The sequence below is a fragment of the Pseudophryne corroboree genome, chromosome 6 (genome assembly GCF_028390025.1).
Source record: "Pseudophryne corroboree isolate aPseCor3 chromosome 6, aPseCor3.hap2, whole genome shotgun sequence".
Taxonomy (NCBI): domain Eukaryota; kingdom Metazoa; phylum Chordata; class Amphibia; order Anura; family Myobatrachidae; genus Pseudophryne; species Pseudophryne corroboree.
Genome location: NC_086449.1, coordinates 1,972,034 through 1,998,179, shown reverse-complemented (window position 1 = coordinate 1,998,179; position 26,146 = coordinate 1,972,034). Strand labels below are relative to the sequence as shown.

Sequence of the window (26,146 nt, the reverse complement as noted above, 5' to 3'; positions counted from 1 at the left end):
GACCGTTGGTGTGAAGTGTGTGACAACAATGGTGCACAGCTGCAGTGCTGTGCGCTACCTTCATGAAGACTGAAAAGCCTTCTGCCGCCGGTTTCTGGACCTTCAATCTTCAGCATCTGCAAGGGGGGTCGGCGGCGCGGCTCCGGGACGAACCCCAGGGTGAGACCTGTGTTCCGACTCCCTCTGGAGCTAATGGTGTCCAGTAGCCTAAGAAGCCAATCCATCCTGCACGCAGGTGAGTTGAACTTCTCTCCCCTAAGTCCCTCGATGCAGTGAGCCTGTTGCCAGCAGGACTCACTGAAAATAAGAAACCTAAAAACTTTTTCTAAGCAGCTCCTTAAGAGAGCCACCTAGATTGCACCCTGCTCGGACGGGCACAAAAACCTAACTGAGGCTTGGAGGGGGGTCATAGGGGAAGGAGCCAGTACACACCACCTGATCCTAAAGCTTTAGTTTTGTGCCCTGTCTCCTGCGGAGCCGCTATTCCCCATGGTCCTGACGGAGTCCCCAGCATCCACTTAGGACGTCAGAGAAAAGAAAGATTAGGTACTATCTGGTGTGCACTGGCTCCTCCCACTATGACCCTCCTCCAGACCTCAGTTAGGATACTGTGCCCGGAAGAGCTGACACAATAAGGAAGGATTTTGAATCCCGGGTAAGACTCATACCAGCCACACCAATCACACCGTATAACTCGTGATACTATACCCAGTTAACAGTATGAAATATAACCGAGACTCTCAACAGATGGCTCAACAATAACCCTTTAGTTAAACAATAACTATATACAAGTATTGCAGACAATCCGCACTTGGGATGGGCGCCCAGCATCCACTACGGACTACGAGAAATAGATTTACCGGTGAGTAAAAATAAGAATTTACTTACCGATAATTCTATTTCTCGGAGTCCGTAGTGGATGCTGGGGTTCCTGAAAGGACCATGGGGAATAGCGGCTCCGCAGGAGACAGGGCACAAAAGTAAAGCTTTCCGATCAGGTGGTGTGCACTGGCTCCTCCCCCTATGACCCTCCTCCAAGCCAGTTAGGTACTGTGCCCGGACGAGCGTACACAATAAGGGAGGAATTTTGAATCCCGGGTAAGACTCATACCAGCCACACCAATCACACCATACAACTTGTGATCTAAACCCAGTTAACAGTATGATAACAGAGGAGCCTCTGAAAGATAGCTTCCCACAACAATAACCCGAATTAGTTAACAATAACTATGTACAATTATTGCAGATAATCCGCACTTGGGATGGGCGCCCAGCATCCACTACGGACTCCGAGAAATAGAATTATCGGTAAGTAAATTCTTATTTTCTCTATCGTCCTAGTGGATGCTGGGGTTCCTGAAAGGACCATGGGGATTATACCAAAGCTCCCAAACGGGCGGGAGAGTGCGGATGACTCTGCAGCACCGAATGAGAGAACTCCAGGTCCTCCTTAGCCAGAGTATCAAATTTGTAAAATTTTACAAACGTGTTCTCCCCTGACCACGTAGCTGCTCGGCAAAGTTGTAATGCCGAGACCCCTCGGGCAGCCGCCCAAGATGAGCCCACCTTCCTTGTGGAATGGGCCTTTACAGATTTAGGCTGTGGCAGGCCCGCCACAGAATGTGCAAGTTGGATTGTGCTACAGATCCAACGAGCAATCGTCTGCTTAGACGCAGGAGCACCCATCTTGTTGGGTGCATACAATATAAACAACGAGTCAGATTTTCTGACTCCAGCTGTCCTTGCAATATATATTTTTAATGCTCTGACAACGTCCAGTAACTTGGAGTCCTCCAAGTCACTTGTAGCCGCAGGCACTACAATAGGCTGGTTCAGATGAAATGCTGACACCACCTTAGGGAGAAAATGAGGACGTGTCCGCAGTTCTGCCCTGTCCGAATGGAAAATCAGATATGGGCTTTTGTAAGATAAAGCTGCCAGTTCTGACACTCTCCTGGCCGAAGCCAGGGCTAGAAGCATGGTCACTTTCCATGTGAGATATTTCAAATCCACCTTTTTTAGTGGTTCAAACCAATGAGATTTTAGAAATTCCAAAACCACATTGAGATCCCATGGTGCCACTGGAGGCACCACAGGAGGCTGTATATGCAGCACTCCCTTAACAAAAGTCTGGACTTCAGGAACTGAAGCCAATTCTTTTTGAAAGAAAATCGACAGGGCCAAAATTTGAACCTTAATAGATCCCAATTTGAGACCCATAGACAATCCTGATTGCAGGAAATGTAGGAATCGACCCAGTTGAAATTCCTCCGTCGGAGCACTCCGATCTTCGCACCACGCAACATATTTTCGCCAAATTCGGTGATAATGTTGCACGGTTACTTCCTTCCTTGCTTTAATCAAAGTAGGAATGACTTCTTCCGGCATGCCTTTTTCCTTTAGGATCCGGCGTTCAACCGCCATGCCGTCAAACGCAGCCGCGGTAAGTCTTGAAACAGACAGGGACCCTGCTGAAGCAAGTCCCTCCTTAGAGGTAGAGGCCACGGATCTTCCGTGATCATCTCTTGAAGTTCCGGGTACCAAGTCCTTCTTGGCCAATCCGGAACCACTAGTATCGTTCTTACTCCTCTTTGCCGTATAATTCTCAATACCTTTGGTATGAGAGGCAGAGGAGGAAACACATATACCGACTGGTACACCCAAGGCGTCCACAGCTATTGCCTGCGGATCTCTTGACCTGGCGCAATACCTGTCCAGTTTTTTGTTGAGGCGAGACGCCATCATGTCCACCATTGGTCTTTCCCAACGGTTTACCAGCATGTGGAAGACTTCTGGATGAAGTCCCCACTCTCCCGGGTGAAGGTCGTGTCTGCTGAGGAAGTCTGCTTCCCAGTTGTCCACTCCCGGGATGAACACTGCTGACAGTGCTATCACATGATTCTCTGCCCAGCGAAGAATCCTTGCAGCTTCTGCCATTGCTCTCCTGCTTCTTGTGCCGCCCTGTCTGTTCACATGGGCGACTGCCGTGATGTTGTCCGACTGGATCAACACCGGTTTTCCCTGAAGCAGAGGTTCTGCCTGGCTTAGAGCATTGTATATTGCTCTTAGTTCCAGAATGTTTATGTGAAGAGACGTTTCCAGGCTCGTCCACACTCCCTGGAAGTTTCTTCCTTGAGTGACTGCTCCCCAGCCTCTCAGGCTGGCGTCCGTGGTCACCAGGATCCAATCCTGTATGCCAAATCTGCGGCCCTCCAATAGGTGAGCACTCTGCAACCACCACAGAAGAGATACCCTTGTCCTTGGAGACAGGGTTATTCGCTGGTGCATCTGAAGATGCGACCCTGACCATTTGTCCAACAGATCCCTCTGGAAAATTCTTGCGTGGAATCTGCCGAATGGAATTGCTTCGTAAGAAGCCACCATTTTTCCCAGGACTCTTGTGCATTGATGTACAGACACCTTTCCTGGTTTTAGGAGGATCCTGACAAGCTCGGATAACTCCTTGGCTTTCTCCTCCGGGAGAAAAACCTTTTTCTGAACCGTGTCCAGAATCATCCCTAGGAACAGCAGACGAGTTGTCGGCATTAACTGGGATTTTGGAATATTCAGAATCCATCCGTGCTGTTTTAGCACTTCTTGAGACAGTGCTAATCCCAACTCTAGCTGTTCTCTGGACCTTGCCCTTATTAGGAGATCGTCCAAGTATGGGATAATTAATACGCCTTTTCTTCGAAGAAGAATCATCATCTCGGCCATTACCTTTGTAAAGACCCGAGGTGCCGTGGACAATCCGAACGGCAGCGTCTGAAACTGATAGTGACAGTTTTGTACGACGAACCTGAGGTACCCCTGGTGTGAAGGGTAAATTGGAACGTGGAGGTACGCATCCTTGATGTCCAAGGATACCATAAAGTCCCCTTCTTCCAGGTTCGCTATCACTGCTCTGAGTGACTCCATCTTGAACTTGAACTTCTTTATGTACAGGTTCAAGGATTTCAGATTTAGAATAGGTCTTACCGAGCCATCCGGCTTCGGTACCACAAATAGAGTGGAATAATACCCCTTTCCTTGTTGTAGAAGAGGTACCTTGACTATCACCTGCTGAGAGTACAGCTTGTGAATGGCTTCCAAGACCGTCTCCCTTTCGGAGGGGGACGTTGGTAAAGCAGACTTCAGAAAACGGCGAGGTGGATCTGTCTCTAGTTCCAACCTGTACCCCTGAGATATTATCTGCAGGATCCAGGGATCTACCTGCGAGTGAGCCCTCTGCGCGCTGAAATTCTTGAGACGACCGCCCACCGCCCCCGAGTCTGCTTGAGAAGCCCCAGCGTCATGCTGAGGCTTTTGTAGAAGCGGGGGATGGCTTCTGTTCCTGGGAAGGAGCTGCCTGTTGCTGTCTCTTCCCCCTTCCTCTGCCTCGTGGCAGATATGAATATCCCTTTGCTCTCTTGTTTTTAAAGGAACGAAAGGGCTGCGGTTGAAAAGTCGGTGTCTTTTTCTGTTGGGGAGTAACTTGAGGTAAGAAGGTGGATTTCCCGGCTGTAGCCGTGGCCACCAAATCTGATAGACCGACTCCAAATAACTCCTCCCCTTTATACGGCAAAACTTCCATATGCCGTTTTGAGTCCGCATCGCCTGACCACTGTCGTGTCCATAAACTTCTTCTGGCCGAAATGGACATAGCACTTACTCGTGATGCCAGTGTGCAGATATCCCTCTGTGCATCGCGCATATAAAGAAATGCATCCTTTATTTGCTCTAAAGACAGTAAAACATTGTCCCTATCCAGGGTATCAATATTTTCGATCAGGGACTCTGACCAAGCTACTCCAGCACTGCACATCCAGGCTGTCGCTATAGCTGGTCTTAGTATAACACCTGTATGTGTGTATATACTTTTCTGGATATTTTCCATCCTCCTATCCGCTGGATCTTTAAGTGCGGCCGTCTCAGGAGAGGGTAACGCCACTTGTTTAGATAAGCGCGTGAGCGCCTTGTCCACCCTAGGAGGTGTTTCCCAGCGCGCCCTAACCTCTGGCGGGAAAGGGTATAGAGCCAATAACTTCTTTGAAATTAGCATCTTTTTATCGGGGGCAACCCACGCTTCATCACACACCTCATTTAATTCTTCTGATTCGGGAAAAACTATAGGTAGTTTTTTCACACCCCACATAATACCCTGTTTAGTGGTACCTGCAGTATCAGCTAAATGTAACGCCTCCTTCATTGCCAAAATCATATAACGTGTGGCCCTACTGGAAAATACGGTTGATTCGTCACCGTCGCCACTGGAATCAGTGCCTGTGTCTGGGTCTGTGTCGACCGACTGAGGCAAAGGGCGTTTTACAGCCCCTGACGGTGTTTGAGTCGCCTGGACAGGCACTAATTGATTGTCCGGCCGTCTCATGTCGTCAAACGACTGCTTTAGCGTGTTGACACTATCCCGTAATTCCATAAATAAAGGCATCCATTCTGGTGTCGACCCCCTAGGAGGTGACATCCCCATATTTGGCAATTGCTCCGCCTCCACACCAATATCGTCCTCATACATGTCGACACACACGTACCGACACACAGCAGACACACAGGGAATGCTCTTAACGAAGACAGGACCCACTAGCCCTTTGGGGAGACAGAGGGAGAGTTTGCCAGCACACACCAAAAAGCGCTATATATGACAGGGATAGCCTTATAATAAGTGCTCCCTGTATAGCTGCTCTTATATATAATTTTTTGCCACTATTTTGCCCCCCCTCTCTGTTTTACCCTGTTTCTGTAGTGCAGTGCAGGGGAGAGACCTGGGAGCCGTCCTGACCAGCGGAGCTGTGTAAGGAAAATGGCGCTGTGTGCTGAGGAGATAGGCCCCGCCCCTTTTCCGGCGGGCTCGTCTCCCGCTCTTTAGTGTATACAGGCAGGGGTTAAATATCTCCATATAGCCCCCGGAGGCTATATGTGAGGTATTTATTTAGCCAAATAGGTTTCATTTGCCTCCCAGGGCGCTCCCCTCCCAGCGCCCTGCACCCTCAGTGACTGCCGTGTGAAGTGTGCTGAGAGGAAAATGGCGCACAGCTGCAGTGCTGTGCGCTACCTTTAGAAGACTGAGGAGTCTTCTGCCGCCGATTCTGGACCTCTTCTTGATTCAGCATCTGCAAGGGGGCCGGCGGCGCGGCTCCGGTGACCATCCAGGCTGTACCTGTGATCGTCCCTCTGGAGCTGATGTCCAGTAGCCAAGAAGCCAATCCATCCTGCACGCAGGTGAGTTCACTTCTTCTCCCCTAAGTCCCTCGTTGCAGTGATCCTGTTGCCAGCAGGACTCACTGTAAAATAAAAAACCTAAGCTAAACTTTTTCTAAGCAGCTCTTTAAGAGAGCCACCTAGATTGCACCCTTCTCGGCCGGGCACAAAAATCTAACTGGCTTGGAGGAGGGTCATAGGGGGAGGAGCCAGTGCACACCACCTGATCGGAAAGCTTTACTTTTGTGCCCTGTCTCCTGCGGAGCCGCTATTCCCCATGGTCCTTTCAGGAACCCCAGCATCCACTAGGACGATAGAGAAATCTTATTTTCTCTGATGTCCTAGTGGATGCTGGGAACTCCGTAAGGACCATGGGGATTATACCAAAGCTCCCAAACGGGCGGGAGAGTGCGGATGACTCTGCAGCACCGAATGAGAGAACTCAAGGTCCTCCTCAGCCAGGGTATCAAATTTGTAGAATTTAGCAAACGTGTTTGCCCCTGACCAAGTTGCAGCTCGGCAAAGTTGTAAAGCCGAGACCCCTCGGGCAGCCGCCCAAGATGAGCCCACCTTCCTCGTGGAATGGGTTTTTACTGATTTAGGATGCGGCAATCCAGCCGCAGAATGCGCCAGCTGAATTGTGCTACAAATCCAGCGAGCAATAGTCTGCTTAGAAGCAGGAGCACCTATTTTGTTGGGTGCATACAGGATAAAAAGCGAGTCAGTTTTCCTGACTCCAGCCGTCCTGGAAACATAAATTTTCAAGGCCCTGACTACGTCCAGTAACTTGGAATCCTCCAAGTCCCTAGTAGCCGCAGGCACTACAATAGGTTGGTTCAAGTGAAAAGCTGATACCACCTTAGGGAGAACTGGGGACGAGTCCTCAATTCTGCCCTATCCATATGGAAAATCAGATAAGGGCTTTTACATGACAAAGCCGCCAATTCTGACACACGCCTGGCCGAAGCCAAGGCCAATAACATGACCACTTTCCACGTGAGATATTTCAGATCCACAGTCTTAAGTGGCTCAAACCAATGTGATTTTAGGAAACTCAACACCACGTTGAGATCCCAAGGTGCCACAGGAGGCACAAAAAGGGGGCTGAATATGTAGCACTCCCTTTACAAATGTCTGAACTTCAGGCAGTGAAGCCAGTTCTTTCTGGAAGAAAATCGACAGAGCCGAAATCTGAACCTTAATGCAACCCAATTTTAGGCCCATAGTCACTCCCGACTGTAGGAAGTGCAGAAAACGACCCAGCTGAAATTCCTCTGTTGGGGCCTTCCTGGCCTCACACCACGCAACATATTTTCGCCAAATATGGTGATAATGGTTTGCGGTTACATCTTTCCTGGCTTTTGTCAGCGTAGGAATGTCTTCTTCCGGAATGCCCTTTTCCTTTAGGATCCGGAATTCAACCGCCATGCCGTCAAACGCAGCCGCGGTAGGACTTGGAACAGACAGGGCCCCTGCTGTAGCAGATCCTGTCTGAGCGGTAGAGGCCATGGGTCCTCTGATATCATTTCTTGAAGTTCTGGGTACCAAGCTCTTCTTGGCCAATCCGGAACCACGAGTATCGTTCTTACTCCTCGCCTTCTTATTATTCTCAGTACCTTTGGTATGAGAGGCAGAGGAGGGAACACATAAACCGACTGGTACACCCACGGTGTCACTAGAGCGTCCACAGCTATTGCCTGAGGGTCCCTTGACCTGGCGCAATATCTCTTTAGCTTTTTGTTGAGGCGGGACGCCATCCTGTCCACCTGTGGCCTTTCCCAACGGTTTACCAACAGTTGGAAGACTTCTGGATGAAGTCCCCACTCTCCCGGGAGTAGGTCGTGTCTGCTGAGGAAGTCTGCTTCCCAGTTGTCCACTCCCGGAATGAACACTGCTGACAGTGCTAAGACTTGATTTTCCGCCCATCGGAGAATCCTTGTGGCTTCTGCCATCGCCATCCTGCTTCTCGTGCCGCCCTGTCGGTTTACATGGGCGACTGCCGTGATGTTGTCTGATTGGATCAGTATCGGCTGGTTTTGAAGCAGGGGCCTTGCTTGACTTAGGGCATTGTAAATGGCCCTCAGTTCCAGAATATTTGTGTAGGGACGACTCCTGACTTGACCAAAGTCCTTGGAAATTTCTTCCCTGTGTGACTGCCCCCCAGCCTCGAAGGCTGGCATCCGTGGTCACCAGGACCCAGTCCTGTATGCCGAATCTGCGGCCCTCTAGAAGATGAGCACTCTGCAGCCACCACAGCAGAGACACCCTGGTCCTTGGAGACAGGGTTATCAGCTGATGCATCTGAAGATGCGATCCCGACCACTTGTCCAAGAGGTCCCACTGAAGGTTCTTGCATGGAACCTGCCGAATGGAATTGCTTCGAATGAAGCTACCATTTTTCCCAGGACTCGTGTGCAGTGATGCACCGATACCTGTTTTGGTTTCAGGAGGTCTCTGACTAGAGATGATAGCTCCTTGGCTTTCTCCTGCTGGAGAAACACTTTTTTCTGGTCTGTGTCCAGAACCATCCCCAGGAAACAGTAGGCGTGTGGAAGGAACCAGCTGTGACTTTGGAATGTTTAGAATCCATCCGTGCTGTTGTAGCACTTCCCGAGAAAGTGCTACTCCGACCAACAACTGCTCCTTGGACCTCGCCTTTATAAGGAGATCGTCCAAGTACGGGATAATTAAAACTCCCTTTTTTCGAAGGAGTATCATCATTTCTGCCATTACCTTGGTAACACCCTCGGTGCCGTGGACAGTCCAAACGGCAACGTCTGGAATTGGTAATGGCAATCCTGTACCACAAATCTGAGGTACACCTGGTGAGGATGGTAACTGGGGACATGCAGGTAAGCATCCTTGATGTCCAGGGATACCATGCAATCCCCCTCATCCAGGCTTGCAATAACCGCCCTGAGCGATTCCATCTTGAACTTGAATTTTTTTATGTATGTGTTCAAGGATTTCAAATTTAAAATGGGTCTCACCGAACCGTCCTGTCTCGGTACCCCAAACAGTGTGGAATAGTAACCCCGTCCTTGTTGAAGTAGGGGCACATTGACTATCACCTGCTGGGAATACAGCTTGTGAATTGCCTCTAGCACAGCCTCCCTGCCCGAGGGAGTTGTCGGCAAGGCAGATTTGAGGAAACGGCGGGGGGGAGACGCCACGAATTCCAGCTTGTACCCCTGAGATACTACTTGAAGGATCCAGGGATCCACCTGTGAGCGAGCCCACTGATCGCTGAAATTTTTTGAGGCGGCCCCCCACCGTACCTGGCTCAGTTGATTCTGGGAACTGGCTGACTGGTGCAGCTTTTTCCCTCTTCCCTTGTCTCTGTGCAGAAAGGAAGCGCCTTTGACCCGCTTGCTTTTCTGAAGCCGAAAGGACTGTACCTGATAATACAGTGCTTTCTTAGGCTGTGAGGAATCCTGAGGTAAAAAAATTTCTTCCCAGCTGTTGCTGTGGATACGAGGTCCCAGAGACCATCCCCAAACAATTCCTCACCCTAATAAGGCCGAATCTCTATGCGCCTTTTAAAATCAGAATCACCTGTCCAGTGTCGGGTCTCTAATACCCTCCTGACAGAATGGACATTACATTAATTCTGGATGCCAGCCGGCAAAATATCCCTCTGTGCATCCCTCATATATAAGACGACGTCTTTAATATGCTCTTATGTTAGCAAACTAGTATCCCTGTTTGACAGGGTCACAGACCACGCTGCAGCAGCCCTATCTGCAGGTCTCAGTCTAGTACCGGAGTGTGTAAATACAGACTTCAGAATAGCCTCCTGCTTTTTATCAACAGGTACCTTCAAAGTGGCCGTATCCTAAGACGGCAGTGCCACCTTTTTTGACAAACGTGTGAGCGCCTTATCCACTCTAGGGGATATCTCCCAGCGTAACTTATCCTCTGGCGGGAAAGGGTACGCCATCAGTAACTTTTTAGAAATTACCAGTTTCTTATCGGGGGAACCCACGCTTTTTCACACACTTCATTCACTCATCTGATGGGGGAACAAAACACTACCTGCTTTTTCTCCCCAAACATAAAACCCTTTTTTAGTGGTACTTGGGTTAATGTCAGAAATGTGTAACACATTTTTTATTGCCGGGATCAAGTCACGGATGTTCCTAGTGGATTGTGTATATGTCTCAACCTCGTCGACACTGGAGTCAGACTCCGTGTCGACATCTGTGTCTGCCATCTGAGGGAGCGGGCGTTTTTGAGCCCCTGATGGCCTTTGAGACGCCTGGGGAGGCGCGGGCTGAAAAGCCGGCTGTCCCATAGCTGTTACGTCATCCAGCCTTTTATGTAAGGAGTTGACACTGTCGGTTAATACCTTCCACCTATCCATCCACTCTGGTGTCGGCCCCACAGGGGGCGACATCACATTTATCGGCATCTGCTCCGTCACCACATAAGCCTCCTCATCAAAACATGTCGACACAGCCGTACCGACACACCGCACACACACAGGGAATGCTCTGACTGAGGACAGGACCGCACAAAGCCCTTTGGGGAGACAGAAAGAGAGTATGCCAGCACACACCAGAGCGCTATATAATGTGGGGATTAACACTATAACTGAGTGAATTTTCCCCAATAGCTGCTTGTATATACAATATTGCGCCTAAATGTAGTGCCCCCCCTCTCTTTTTAACCCTTTGAGCCTGAAAACTACAGGGGAGAGCCTGGGGAGCTGTCTTCCAGCTGCACTGTGAAGAGAAAATGGCGCCAGTGTGCTGAGGGAGATAGCTCCGCCCCTTTTTCGCAGACTTTTCTCCCGCTTTTTTATGGATTCTGGCAGGGGTATTTATCACATATATAGCCCTGGGACTATATATTGTGATTATTTTGCCAGCCAAGGTGTTTATATTGCCCTCAGGGCGCCCCCCCCAGCGCCCTGCACCCATCAGTGACCGGAGTGTGAGGTGTACATGAGGAGCAATGGCGCACAGCTGCAGTGCTGTGCGCTACCTTGGTGAAGACTGAAGTCTTCTGCCGCCGATTTTCCGGACCATCTTCATGCTTCTGGCTCTGTAAGGGGGACGGCGGCGCGGCTCCGGGAACGAACACCAAGGACGGGTCCTGCGGTCGATCCCTCTGGAGCTAATGGTGTCCAGTAGCCTAAGAAGCCCAAGCTAGCTGCAAGCAGGTAGGTTCGCTTCTTCTCCCCTTAGTCCCTCGTTGCAGTGAGCCTGTTGCCAGCAGGTCTCACTGTAAAATAAAAAACCTAAAATATACTTTCTTTCTAGGTGCTCAGGAGAGCCCCTAGTGTGCATCCAGCTCGGCCAGGCACAGAAATCTAACTGAGGTCTGGAGGAAGGTCATAGTGGGAGGAGCCAGTGCACACCAGATAGTACCTAATCTTTCTTTTAGAGTGCCCAGTCTCCTGCGGAGCCAGTCTATTCCCCATGGTCCTTACGGAGTTCCCAGCATCCACTAGGACATCAGAGAAATCACGATATCCAGGCATTTTGATCGTCCAAACACAGCATTGTGGCTAGTCAGTGACTGACGGCTTTTATTATTGAAATAAACTGTCATCGACAAATACTTTGTCAGAGTTTTCATCGACAAAATGAACCGTGCTGGGGGGGAGCTATACTATACAGGGGTTCAGTGTATACTATGCAGGGCTCTAGTGTATACTATATAGGGGTTCAGTGTATACTATACAGGTGGGGGTCAGCGTATACTATACAGAGGTTCAGTGTATACTATACAGGTGGGAGTCAGTGTATACTATACAGGTGTTCAGTGTATACTATACAGGTGGGGGTCAGCGTATACTATACAGGGGGTCAGCGTATTATATCCGGGGGGCAGTGTATAATATACAGGTGGGTGTCAGCGTATACTATGGAGGGGATCAGTGTATAATAAGCAGGAGGATGATCAGTATATAATATACAGGGGGGGCAGTGTATTATATACAGAGGGTGGGGGTCAGTGTATAATATACAGGAGAAGATAAGTGTATAATATACATGGGGGCTAGGGGGGTCAGTGTATAATATGCAGGGGAGTTAGTGTATTATATACAGGGGAGTGTGGGGGTCAGTGTATTATATACAAGGGAGTGTGGGGGTCAGTGTATAATATACAGGGGAGTGTGGGGGTCAGTGTATTATATACAAGGGATTGTGGGGGTCAGTGTATAATATACAGGGGATGTAGTTGGAATCCAGACGGTTAAAATACCGACGCTGGAATCCCGACCACCAGAATGCCGGCAGCGCCACCACAGCTACTACCACTCCTGTGTGTCCACGACACCCATGAAGTGGGAATAGAACCTGTAGCGAGCGAAGCGAGCCATCGAGCCCGCAAGGGGCTTCATTCCGCTAGCCCCCTGCCGGCATTCTGACAGTCGAGATTCCGGCATCTGTATTTTGACCGCCGGGATCCCGTACCCAACCCATATACAGGGGGTTGGGTGTCAGTGTATAATATACAGGGGGGTGAGTGTATAATATACAGGGGGATCAGTGTATTATATACAGGGGAGTGTTTGGGTCAGCATATAATATGTAGGGGGGATCAGTGTATTATATACAGGGGAGTGTTTGGGTCAGCATATAATATACAGGGGTGATCAGTATTATATACAGGAAAGTGTTTGGGTCAGCATATAATATACAGGGGTGATCAGTGTATTATATACAGGGGAGTGTTTGGGTCAGCATATAATATACAGGGGTGATCAGTGTATAATATACAGGGGTGATCAGTGTATTATATACAGGGGAGTGTTTGGGTCAGCATATAATATACAGGGGGATCAGTGTATTATATACAGGGGAGTGTTTGGGTCAGCATATAATATGCAGGGGGATCAGTGTATTATATACAGGGGAGTGTTTGGGTCAGCATATAATATACAGGGGTGATCAGTGTATTATATACAGGGGAGTGTTTGGGTCAGCATATAATATACAGGGGGAAATCAGTGTATTATATACATTGCGGTCAGCATATAATATACAAGGGGGGGCAGTGTATTATATACAGGGGGTAGGGAGTCAGTGTATAATATACAGGGTGGTGGGGGCCAGTATATAATATACAAGTGGGTCAGTGTATTATATACAGGGGGGGAGGTGGGGGTCAGTATATAATATACAGATGGGTCAGTGTATAATATACAGGGGGGGGTCAGTATATAATATGCAGGTGGGTCAGTGTATAACATACGGGGGGTCAGTATATAATGTACAGGTGGGTCAGTGTATAATATACGGGGGAGGTGGGGGTCAGTATATAATATACAGGTGGGTCAGTATATAACATACAGGGGGTGGGGTCAGTATATAATGTACAGGGGGGAGGTGAGGATCAGTATATAATATACAGGTGGGTCAGTGTATAATATACAGGGGGGGAGGTGGGGGTCAGTATATAATATACAGGTGGGTCAGTGTATAACATACAGGGGGGTCAGTATATAATGTACAGGGGGGAGGGGAGGGTCAGTATATAATATACAGGTGGGTCAGTGTATAATATACAGGGGGGTCAGTGTATAATATACAGGGGGGCGAGGGTCAGTATATAATATACAGGTGGGTCAGTGTATAATATACAGGGGGCATCAGTATATAATATGCAGGTGGGTCAGTGTATAACATACGGGGGGTGGGGTCAGTATATAATATACAGGTGGGTCAGTGTATAATATACAGGGGGGTCAGTATATAATATACAGGTGGGTCAGTGTATAATATACAGGGGGGGTCAGTATATAATATGCAGGTGGGTCAGTGTATAACATACAGGGGGTGGGGTCAGTATATAATGTACAGGTGGGTCAGTGTATAATATACAGGGGGGAGGTGGGGGTCAGTATATAATATACAGGTGGGTCAGTGTATAACATACAGGGGGGGGGTCAGTATATATTGTACAGGGGGGGAGGTGAGGGTCAGTATATAATATACAGGTGGGTCAGTGTATAACATACGGGGGGTGGGGTCAGTATATAATGTACAGGTGGGTCAGTGTATAATATACAGGGGGGGTGGGGTCAGTATATAATGTACAGAGGGTCACACAGATGAAGGGGCCAGGGCTGGGGATACATTACCTGCTGCCCAGAGCCAATGACTGAGTTGCTGTCACACAAAGGTGGGAACTGGGGGAGGAGCTGAAAAGAGGAGGGAGGGAGTGGGTGGGGAGGGGAGGAGTTATGGCTGGATAGGAGGAGCAATGGAGGAGAGGGTGCGTTGGTATTTGAGGTTAAAAAGTGGTAAGGGTGGAGCTGTGAGGGGCGGAGCTATGAGGATCTGGGCGGAGCTCCACAAGAGTCCGCAATCTCGGTGAGAGGGAGCTGGCAGGGCGCGTGACGTCATCACTGCAGGAATGTGCCGCTGCCTGCCATTGGTCACATAGGACACGTGACTTGTGACCACTTCGGCGAAGGCCGCAAAGTATTTTCGTCACCTGTTATTTACAGAAGGGAACTCTCTCCGCAGCGGTACCTCCCGCACATCCCTCTCCTTACCGGTAACATCGTTAGTCAGGAGTCTCAGGGAAAGCACTTCCTAGACGGATAATGGAGGCGGTTTCGTTAAAACCAATTAGCAGGTCGGAATTCATGACAGGCAGCCGAATGCGCCAATCAGCTGCTGGGCACGTCTGAGTGACAGGTTGAGCCAATGACGGGGGACGATTTACTTGGCGGGCTCCGCCGATGTGGTAATACATCACGAGTACTCGCTGACCAATGGCAGGCGGCCCTAGAGACGTTTACTGACAAGGGGCGTGACCGAACTGAATTCCAAGAATTAGGGGCGGGGCTTCTACATTACGTTGTCCAATAGCGTTCTAGAACAGTGTTATAGACATCAGCCTGGTCTAATCAGCGTGTGTCCCGCCTTCCCGCTCGCTCATGCAGAGCTTACGTCAGACCGGCTCCGCCGTGACCGCCAATAAGAGCGCGGTTGGGCGGAGCTGCCGGGAGGGTATATAAGAGGCGCTCGCCGGCTCGCAGACAGCTTCCGCTCTGAAGAATGTCTGCGAGCTACGACAACCGGTAAGTGAGCGGCCGCGGCCCGGCGCCCGGGCCTACACCTGCGGCCGCTGCCTGCCTCGCTGCCCACCCCCCGGCGGCATGACTGACAGTTACCCCCGACGCCGCCGCGCTTCCCTGCCTCACACCCTGCGGGCGCGGGGAGACCCCACAGTGACGTGTCCCTCAGCCCGGCACCCGCCTGCCTACCACCCCTCCCCCCCAGGTCGCGTAACATGGCGGCCCCCGCCCGGCAGCACGTGTCCGTCTCTGGGTGCGGGGAGAGGACAAGATGGCGGCGGCAGCGCGGGGAGCTCTCGCCTAAGATGGCGGCCACTTCCGGCCCTGCACGTGGCCCCGGGGGGAGTGAGGGGGATCTGCTGCTGCGTTACATAAGCCGGGATCTGCCCGTATACCCTCATCCCCAGTATATACCCCTACTGTGCCTCATCCTCCCTCTGTATTTTATATACCCTACTGTGCCTCTTCCCCCAGTGTATACCCCTACTGTGCCTCATTTTCCTCCTATATTTTATATAATCCACTGTGCCTCATCCCCAAGTATATACACCACTGTGCCTCCCCCCTGTATACTAAATATCCCACTGTGCCTTATACTCATCCCTGTTTATTATATATATATATTTATATACCACTGTGCATCATCCCTGTATATTAAATATCCCACTGTGCCACATACCCATCCCTGTATACACCACTGGGCCTCATCCCTGTATATTAAATAGCCCACTGGGCCTCATACTCATCCCTGTATATAACACACGGTGCCTCATCCCTGTTTATAAATATCCCACTGTGCCTCATACTCATCCCTGTATATAACTGCCTCATCCCTGTGTATTAAATATCCCACTGTGCCTCATACCCATCCCTGTGTACACCACTGGGCCTCATCCCTGTGTATTAAATATCCCACTGTGCCTCATACTCATCCCTGTATATAACACTGTGCCTCATACTCATCCCTGTATATAACACACTGTGCCTCATCCCTGTGTATTACATATCCCACTGCCTCATTCCTGTATATTAAATATCCCACTGTGCCTCATACTCATCCCTGTATATAACACTGTGCCTTATCCCTGTGTATTTAATATCCCACTGTGCCTCATACTCATCCCTGAATATAACACACTGTGCCTCATCCCTGTATATTAAATATCCCACTGTGCCTCATACTCATCCCTGTATACACCACTGTGCCTCATCCCTGTATATTAAATATCCCACTGTGCCTCATACTCATCCCTGTATACACCACTGTGCCTCATCCCTGTATATTAAATAGCCCACTGTGCCTCATACCCATCCCTGTATACACCACTGTGCCTCATCCCTGTATATTAAATATCCCACTGTGCCTCATACCCATCCCTGTATACACCACTGTGCCTCATCCCTGTATATTAAATAGCCCACTGTGCCTCATACTCATCCCTGTATATAACACACTGTGCCTCATCCCTGCGTATTAAATATCCCACTGTGCCTCATACTCATCCCTGTATATAACACACTGTGCCTCATCCCTGTATATTAAATATCCCACTGTGCCTCATCCCTGTATATTAAATATCCCACTGTGCCTCATACTCATCCCTGTATATAACACTGTGCCTCATCCCTGTATATTACATATCCCACTGTGCCTCTTACTCATCCCTGTATACACCACTGTGCCTCATCCCTGTATATTAAATATCCTACTGTGCCTCATACTCATCCCTGTATACACCACTGTGCCTCATCCCTGTATATTAAATAGCCCACTGGGCCTCATACTCATCCCTGTATATAACACACGGTGCCTCATCCCTGTGTATAAATATCCCACTGTGCCTCATACTCATCCCTGTATATAACACTGCCTCATCCCTGTGTATTAAATATCCCACTGTGCCTCATACCCATCCCTGTGTACACCACTGGGCCTCATCCCTGTGTATTAAATATCCCACTGTGCCTCATACTCATCCCTGTATATAACACTGTGCCTCATACTCATCCCTGTATATAACACACTGTGCCTCATCCCTGTGTATTACATATCCCACTGCCTCATTCCTGTATATTAAATATCCCACTGTGCCTCATACTCATCCCTGTATATAACACTGTGCCTTATCCCTGTGTATTTAATATCCCACTGTGCCTCATACTCATCCCTGAATATAACACACTGTGCCTCATCCCTGTATATTAAATATCCCACTGTGCCTCATACTCATCCCTGTATACACCACTGTGCCTCATCCCTGTATATTAAATATCCCACTGTGCCTCATACTCATCCCTGTATACACCACTGTGCCTCATCCCTGTATATTAAATAGCCCACTGTGCCTCATACCCATCCCTGTATACACCACTGTGCCTCATCCCTGTATATTAAATAGCCCACTGTGCCTCATACCCATCCCTGTATACACCACTGTGCCTCATCCCTGTATATTAAATAGCCCACTGTGCCTCATACTCATCCCTGTATATAACACACTGTGCCTCATCCCTGCGTATTAAATATCCCACTGTGCCTCATACTCATCCCTGTATATAACACACTGTGCCTCATCCCTGTATATTAAATATCCCACTGTGCCTCATCCCTGTATATTAAATATCCCACTGTGCCTCATACTCATCCCTGTATATAACACACTGTGCCTCATCCCTGTATATTACATATCCCACTGTGCCTCTTACTCATCCCTGTATACACCACTGTGCCTCATCCCTGTATATTAAATATCCTACTGTGCCTCATACTCATCCCTGTATACACCACTGTGCCTCATCCCTGTATATTAAATAGCCCACTGTGCCTCATACCCATCCCTGTATACACCACTGTGCCTCATCCCTGTATATTAAATAGCCCACTGTGCCTCATACCCATCCCTGTATACACCACTGTGCCTCATCCCTGTATATTAAATAGCCCACTGTGCCTCATACCCATCCCTGTATACACCACTGTGCCTCATCCCTGTATATTAAATAGCCCACTGTGCCTCATACCCATCCCTGTATACACCACTGTGCCTCATCCCTGTATATTAAATAGCCCACTGTGCCTCATAATCATCCCTGTATATAACACACTGTGCCTCATCCCTGTATATTAAATAGCCCACTGTGCCTCATACTCATCCCTGTATATAACACACTGTGCCTCATCCCTGTGTATTAAATATCCCACTGTGCCTCATCCCTGTATATTAAATATCCCACTGTGCCTCATACTCATCCCTGAATATAACACTGCCTCATCCCTTTATATTAAATATCCCACTGTGCCTCATACTCATCCCTGTATATTACACACTGTGCCTCATCCCTGTATATTAAATATCCCACTGTGCCTCATACTCATCCCTGTATATAACACACTGTGCCTCATCCCTGTATATTAAATATCCCACTGTGCCTCATCCCTGTATATTAAATATCCCACTGTGCCTCATACTCATCCCTGTATATAACACACTGTGCCTCATCCCTGTGTATTAAATATCCCACTGTGCCTCATCCCTGTATATTAAATATCCCACTGTGCCTCATACTCATCCCTGAATATAACACTGCCTCATCCCTTTATATTAAATATCCCACTGTGCCTCATACTCATCCCTGTATATTACACACTGTGCCTCATCCCTGTATATTAAATATCCCACTGTGCCTCATACTCATCCCTGTATACACCACTGTGCCTCATCCCTGTATATTAAATATCCCACTGTGCCTCATACTCATCCCTGTATACACCACTGTGCCTCATCCCTGTATATTAAATAGCCCACTGTGCCTCATACCCATCCCTGTATACACCACTGTGCCTCATCCCTGTATATTAAATATCCCACTGTGCCTCATACCCATCCCTGTATACACCACTGTGCCTCATCCCTGTATATTAAATAGCCCACTGTGCCTCATACTCATCCCTGTATATAACACACTGTGCCTCATCCCTGCGTATTAAATATCCCACTGTGCCTCATACTCATCCCTGTATATAACACACTGTGCCTCATCCCTGTATATTAAATATCCCACTGTGCCTCATCCCTGTATATTAAATATCCCACTGTGCCTCATACTCATCCCTGTATATAACACTGTGCCTCATCCCTGTATATTACATATCCCACTGTGCCTCTTACTCATCCCTGTATACACCACTGTGCCTCATCCCTGTATATTAAATATCCTACTGTGCCTCATACTCATCCCTGTATACACCACTGTGCCTCATCCCTGTATATTAAATAGCCCACTGGGCCTCATACTCATCCCTGTATATAACACACGGTGCCTCATCCCTGTGTATAAATATCCCACTGTGCCTCATACTCATCCCTGTATATAACACTGCCTCATCCCTGTGTATTAAATATCCCACTGTGCCTCATACCCATCCCTGTGTACACCACTGGGCCTCATCCCTGTGTATTAAATATCCCACTGTGCCTCATACTCATCCCTGTATATAACACTGTGCCTCATACTCATCCCTGTATATAACACACTGTGCCTCATCCCTGTGTATTACATATCCCACTGCCTCATTCCTGTATATTAAATATCCCACTGTGCCTCATACTCATCCCTGTATATAACACTGTGCCTTATCCCTGTGTATTTAATATCCCACTGTGCCTCATACTCATCCCTGTATATAACACACTGTGCCTCATCCCTGTATATTAAATATCCCACTGTGCCTCATCCCTGTATATTAAATATCCCACTGTGCCTCATACTCATCCCTGTATATAACACACTGTGCCTCATCCCTGTATATTACATATCCCACTGTGCCTCTTACTCATCCCTGTATACACCACTGTGCCTCATCCCTGTATATTAAATATCCTACTGTGCCTCATACTCATCCCTGTATACACCACTGTGCCTCATCCCTGTATATTAAATAGCCCACTGTGCCTCATACCCATCCCTGTATACACCACTGTGCCTCATCCCTGTATATTAAATAGCCCACTGTGCCTCATACCCATCCCTGTATACACCACTGTGCCTCATCCCTGTATATTAAATAGCCCACTGTGCCTCATACCCATCCCTGTATACACCACTGTGCCTCATCCCTGTATATTAAATAGCCCACTGTGCCTCATACCCATCCCTGTATACACCACTGTGCCTCATCCCTGTATATTAAATAGCCCACTGTGCCTCATAATCATCCCTGTATATAACACACTGTGCCTCATCCCTGTATATTAAATAGCCCACTGTGCCTCATACTCATCCCTGTATATAACACACTGTGCCTCATCCCTGTGTATTAAATATCCCACTGTGCCTCATCCCTGTATATTAAATATCCCACTGTGCCTCATACTCATCCCTGAATATAACACTGCCTCATCCCTTTATATTAAATATCCCACTGTGCCTCATACTCATCCCTGTATATTACACACTGTGCCTCATCCCTGTATATTAAATATCCCACTGTGCCTCATACTCATCCCTGTATATAACACACTGTGCCTCATCCCTGTATATTAAATATCCCACTGTGCCTCATCCCTGTATATTAAATATCCCACTGTGCCTCATACTCATCCCTGTATATAACACACTGTGCCTCATCCCTGTGTATTAAATATCCCACTGTGCCTCATCCCTGTATATTAAATATCCCACTGTGCCTCATACTCATCCCTGAATATAACACTGCCTCATCCCTTTATATTAAATATCCCACTGTGCCTCATACTCATCCCTGTATATTACACACTGTGCCTCATCCCTGTATATTAAATATCCCACTGTGCCTCATACTCATCCCTGTATATAACACACTGTGCCTCATCCCTGTATATTAAATATCCCACTGTGCCTCATCCCTGTATATTAAATATCCCACTGTGCCTCATACTCATCCCTGTATATAACACACTGTGCCTCATCCCTGTATATTACATATCCCACTGTGCCTCTTACTCATCCCTGTATACACCACTGTGCCTCATCCCTGTATATTAAATATCCTACTGTGCCTCATACTCATCCCTGTATACACCACTGTGCCTCATCCCTGTATATTAAATAGCCCACTGTGCCTCATAATCATCCCTGTATATAACACACTGTGCCTCATCCCTGTATATTAAATAGCCCACTGTGCCTCATACTCATCCCTGTATATAACACACTGTGCCTCATCCCTGTGTATTAAATATCCCACTGTGCCTCATCCCTGTATATTAAATATCCCACTGTGCCTCATACTCATCCCTGAATATAACACTGCCTCATCCCTTTATATTAAATATCCCACTGTGCCTCATACTCATCCCTGTATATTACACACTGTGCCTCATCCCTGTATATTAAATATCCCACTGTGCCTCATACTCATCCCTGTATATAACACACTGTGCCTCATCCCTGTATATTAAATATCCCACTGTGCCTCATCCCTGTATATTAAATATCCCACTGTGCCTCATACTCATCCCTGTATATAACACACTGTGCCTCATCCCTGTGTATTAAATATCCCACTGTGCCTCATCCCTGTATATTAAATATCCCACTGTGCCTCATACTCATCCCTGAATATAACACTGCCTCATCCCTTTATATTAAATATCCCACTGTGCCTCATACTCATCCCTGTATATTACACACTGTGCCTCATCCCTGTATATTAAATATCCCACTGTGCCTCATACTCATCCCTGTATACACCACTGTGCCTCATCCCTGTATATTAAATATCCCACTGTGCCTCATACTCATCCCTGTATACACCACTGTGCCTCATCCCTGTATATTAAATAGCCCACTGTGCCTCATACCCATCCCTGTATACACCACTGTGCCTCATCCCTGTATATTAAATATCCCACTGTGCCTCATACCCATCCCTGTATACACCACTGTGCCTCATCCCTGTATATTAAATAGCCCACTGTGCCTCATACTCATCCCTGTATATAACACACTGTGCCTCATCCCTGCGTATTAAATATCCCACTGTGCCTCATACTCATCCCTGTATATAACACACTGTGCCTCATCCCTGTATATTAAATATCCCACTGTGCCTCATCCCTGTATATTAAATATCCCACTGTGCCTCATACTCATCCCTGTATATAACACTGTGCCTCATCCCTGTATATTACATATCCCACTGTGCCTCTTACTCATCCCTGTATACACCACTGTGCCTCATCCCTGTATATTAAATATCCTACTGTGCCTCATACTCATCCCTGTATACACCACTGTGCCTCATCCCTGTATATTAAATAGCCCACTGGGCCTCATACTCATCCCTGTATATAACACACGGTGCCTCATCCCTGTGTATAAATATCCCACTGTGCCTCATACTCATCCCTGTATATAACACTGCCTCATCCCTGTGTATTAAATATCCCACTGTGCCTCATACCCATCCCTGTGTACACCACTGGGCCTCATCCCTGTGTATTAAATATCCCACTGTGCCTCATACTCATCCCTGTATATAACACTGTGCCTCATACTCATCCCTGTATATAACACACTGTGCCTCATCCCTGTGTATTACATATCCCACTGCCTCATTCCTGTATATTAAATATCCCACTGTGCCTCATACTCATCCCTGTATATAACACTGTGCCTTATCCCTGTGTATTTAATATCCCACTGTGCCTCATACTCATCCCTGAATATAACACACTGTGCCTCATCCCTGTATATTAAATATCCCACTGTGCCTCATACTCATCCCTGTATACACCACTGTGCCTCATCCCTGTATATTAAATATCCCACTGTGCCTCATACTCATCCCTGTATACACCACTGTGCCTCATCCCTGTATATTAAATAGCCCACTGTGCCTCATACCCATCCCTGTATACACCACTGTGCCTCATCCCTGTATATTAAATAGCCCACTGTGCCTCATACCCATCCCTGTATACACCACTGTGCCTCATCCCTGTATATTAAATAGCCCACTGTGCCTCATACTCATCCCTGTATATAACACACTGTGCCTCATCCCTGCGTATTAAATATCCCACTGTGCCTCATACTCATCCCTGTATATAACACACTGTGCCTCATCCCTGTATATTAAATATCCCACTGTGCCTCATCCCTGTATATTAAATATCCCACTGTGCCTCATACTCATCCCTGTATATAACACACTGTGCCTCATCCCTGTATATTACATATCCCACTGTGCCTCTTACTCATCCCTGTATACACCACTGTGCCTCATCCCTGTATATTAAATATCCTACTGTGCCTCATACTCATCCCTGTATACACCACTGTGCCTCATCCCTGTATATTAAATAGCCCACTGTGCCTCATACCCATCCCTGTATACACCACTGTGCCTCATCCCTGTATATTAAATAGCCCACTGTGCCTCATACCCATCCCTGTATACACCACTGTGCCTCATCCCTGTATATTAAATAGCCCACTGTGCCTCATACCCATCCCTGTATACACCACTGTGCCTCATCCCTGTATATTAAATAGCCCACTGTGCCTCATACCCATCCCTGTATACACCACTGTGCCTCATCCCTGTATATTAAATAGCCCACTGTGCCTCATAATCATCCCTGTATATAACACACTGTGCCTCATCCCTGTATATTAAATAGCCCACTGTGCCTCATACTCATCCCTGTATATAACACACTGTGCCTCATCCCTGTGTATTAAATATCCCACTGTGCCTCATCCCTGTATATTAAATATCCCACTGTGCCTCATACTCATCCCTGAATATAACACTGCCTCATCCCTTTATATTAAATATCCCACTGTGCCTCATACTCATCCCTGTATATTACACACTGTGCCTCATCCCTGTATATTAAATATCCCACTGTGCCTCATACTCATCCCTGTATATAACACACTGTGCCTCATCCCTGTATATTAAATATCCCACTGTGCCTCATCCCTGTATATTAAATATCCCACTGTGCCTCATACTCATCCCTGTATATAACACACTGTGCCTCATCCCTGTGTATTAAATATCCCACTGTGCCTCATCCCTGTATATTAAATATCCCACTGTGCCTCATACTCATCCCTGAATATAACACTGCCTCATCCCTTTATATTAAATATCCCACTGTGCCTCATACTCATCCCTGTATATTACACACTGTGCCTCATCCCTGTATATTAAATATCCCACTGTGCCTCATACTCATCCCTGTATATAACACACTGTGCCTCATCCCTGTATATTAAATATCCCACTGTGCCTCATCCCTGTATATTAAATATCCCACTGTGCCTCATACTCATCCCTGTATATAACACACTGTGCCTCATCCCTGTATATTACATATCCCACTGTGCCTCTTACTCATCCCTGTATACACCACTGTGCCTCATCCCTGTATATTAAATATCCTACTGTGCCTCATACTCATCCCTGTATACACCACTGTGCCTCATCCCTGTATATTAAATAGCCCACTGTGCCTCATACCCATCCCTGTATACACCACTGTGCCTCATCCCTGTATATTAAATAGCCCACTGTGCCTCATACCCATCCCTGTATACACCACTGTGCCTCATCCCTGTATATTAAATAGCCCACTGTGCCTCATACTCATCCCTGTATATAACACACTGTGCCTCATCCCTGTATATTAAATATCCCACTGTGCCTCATCCCTGTATATTAAATATCCCACTGTGCCTCATACTCATCCCTGTATATAACACACTGTGCCTCATCCCTGTATATTACATATCCCACTGTGCCTCTTACTCATCCCTGTATACACCACTGTGCCTCATCCCTGTATATTAAATATCCTACTGTGCCTCATACTCATCCCTGTATACACCACTGTGCCTCATCCCTGTATATTAAATAGCCCACTGTGCCTCATACCCATCCCTGTATACACCACTGTGCCTCATCCCTGTATATTAAATAGCCCACTGTGCCTCATACCCATCCCTGTATACACCACTGTGCCTCATCCCTGTATATTAAATAGCCCACTGTGCCTCATACTCATCCCTGTATATAACACACTGTGCCTCATCCCTGCGTATTAAATATCCCACTGTGCCTCATACTCATCCCTGTATACACCACTGTGCCTCATCCCTGTATATTAAATAGCCCACTGTGCCTCATACCCATCCCTGTATACACCACTGTGCCTCATCCCTGTATATTAAATAGCCCACTGTGCCTCATACCCATCCCTGTATACACCACTGTGCCTCATCCCTGTATATTAAATAGCCCACTGTGCCTCATACCCATCCCTGTATACACCACTGTGCCTCATCCCTGTATATTAAATAGCCCACTGTGCCTCATACCCATCCCTGTATACACCACTGTGCCTCATCCCTGTATATTAAATAGCCCACTGTGCCTCATAATCATCCCTGTATATAACACACTGTGCCTCATCCCTGTATATTAAATAGCCCACTGTGCCTCATACTCATCCCTGTATATAACACACTGTGCCTCATCCCTGTGTATTAAATATCCCACTGTGCCTCATCCCTGTATATTAAATATCCCACTGTGCCTCATACTCATCCCTGAATATAACACTGCCTCATCCCTTTATATTAAATATCCCACTGTGCCTCATACTCATCCCTGTATATTACACACTGTGCCTCATCCCTGTATATTAAATATCCCACTGTGCCTCATACTCATCCCTGTATATAACACACTGTGCCTCATCCCTGTATATTAAATATCCCACTGTGCCTCATCCCTGTATATTAAATATCCCACTGTGCCTCATACTCATCCCTGTATATAACACACTGTGCCTCATCCCTGTGTATTAAATATCCCACTGTGCCTCATCCCTGTATATTAAATATCCCACTGTGCCT

General features: G+C 47.5%; 1 protein-coding gene across 1 annotated transcript in view; it reads left to right on the top strand.

Annotated features, from left to right (window-relative positions):
• The first annotated feature begins 15,130 nt into the window (after positions 1–15,130).
• Positions 15,131–26,146, top strand: part of EIF4A1 (eukaryotic translation initiation factor 4A1) — a 19,648-nt gene continuing 8,632 nt past the window's right edge. Inside the window, exon 1 of the mRNA XM_063930674.1 lies at positions 15,131–15,238. Coding sequence (XP_063786744.1) covers positions 15,216–15,238 — 23 coding nt within the window. The 5' untranslated portion in view covers positions 15,131–15,215. The remainder of the gene's footprint in view (positions 15,239–26,146) is intronic.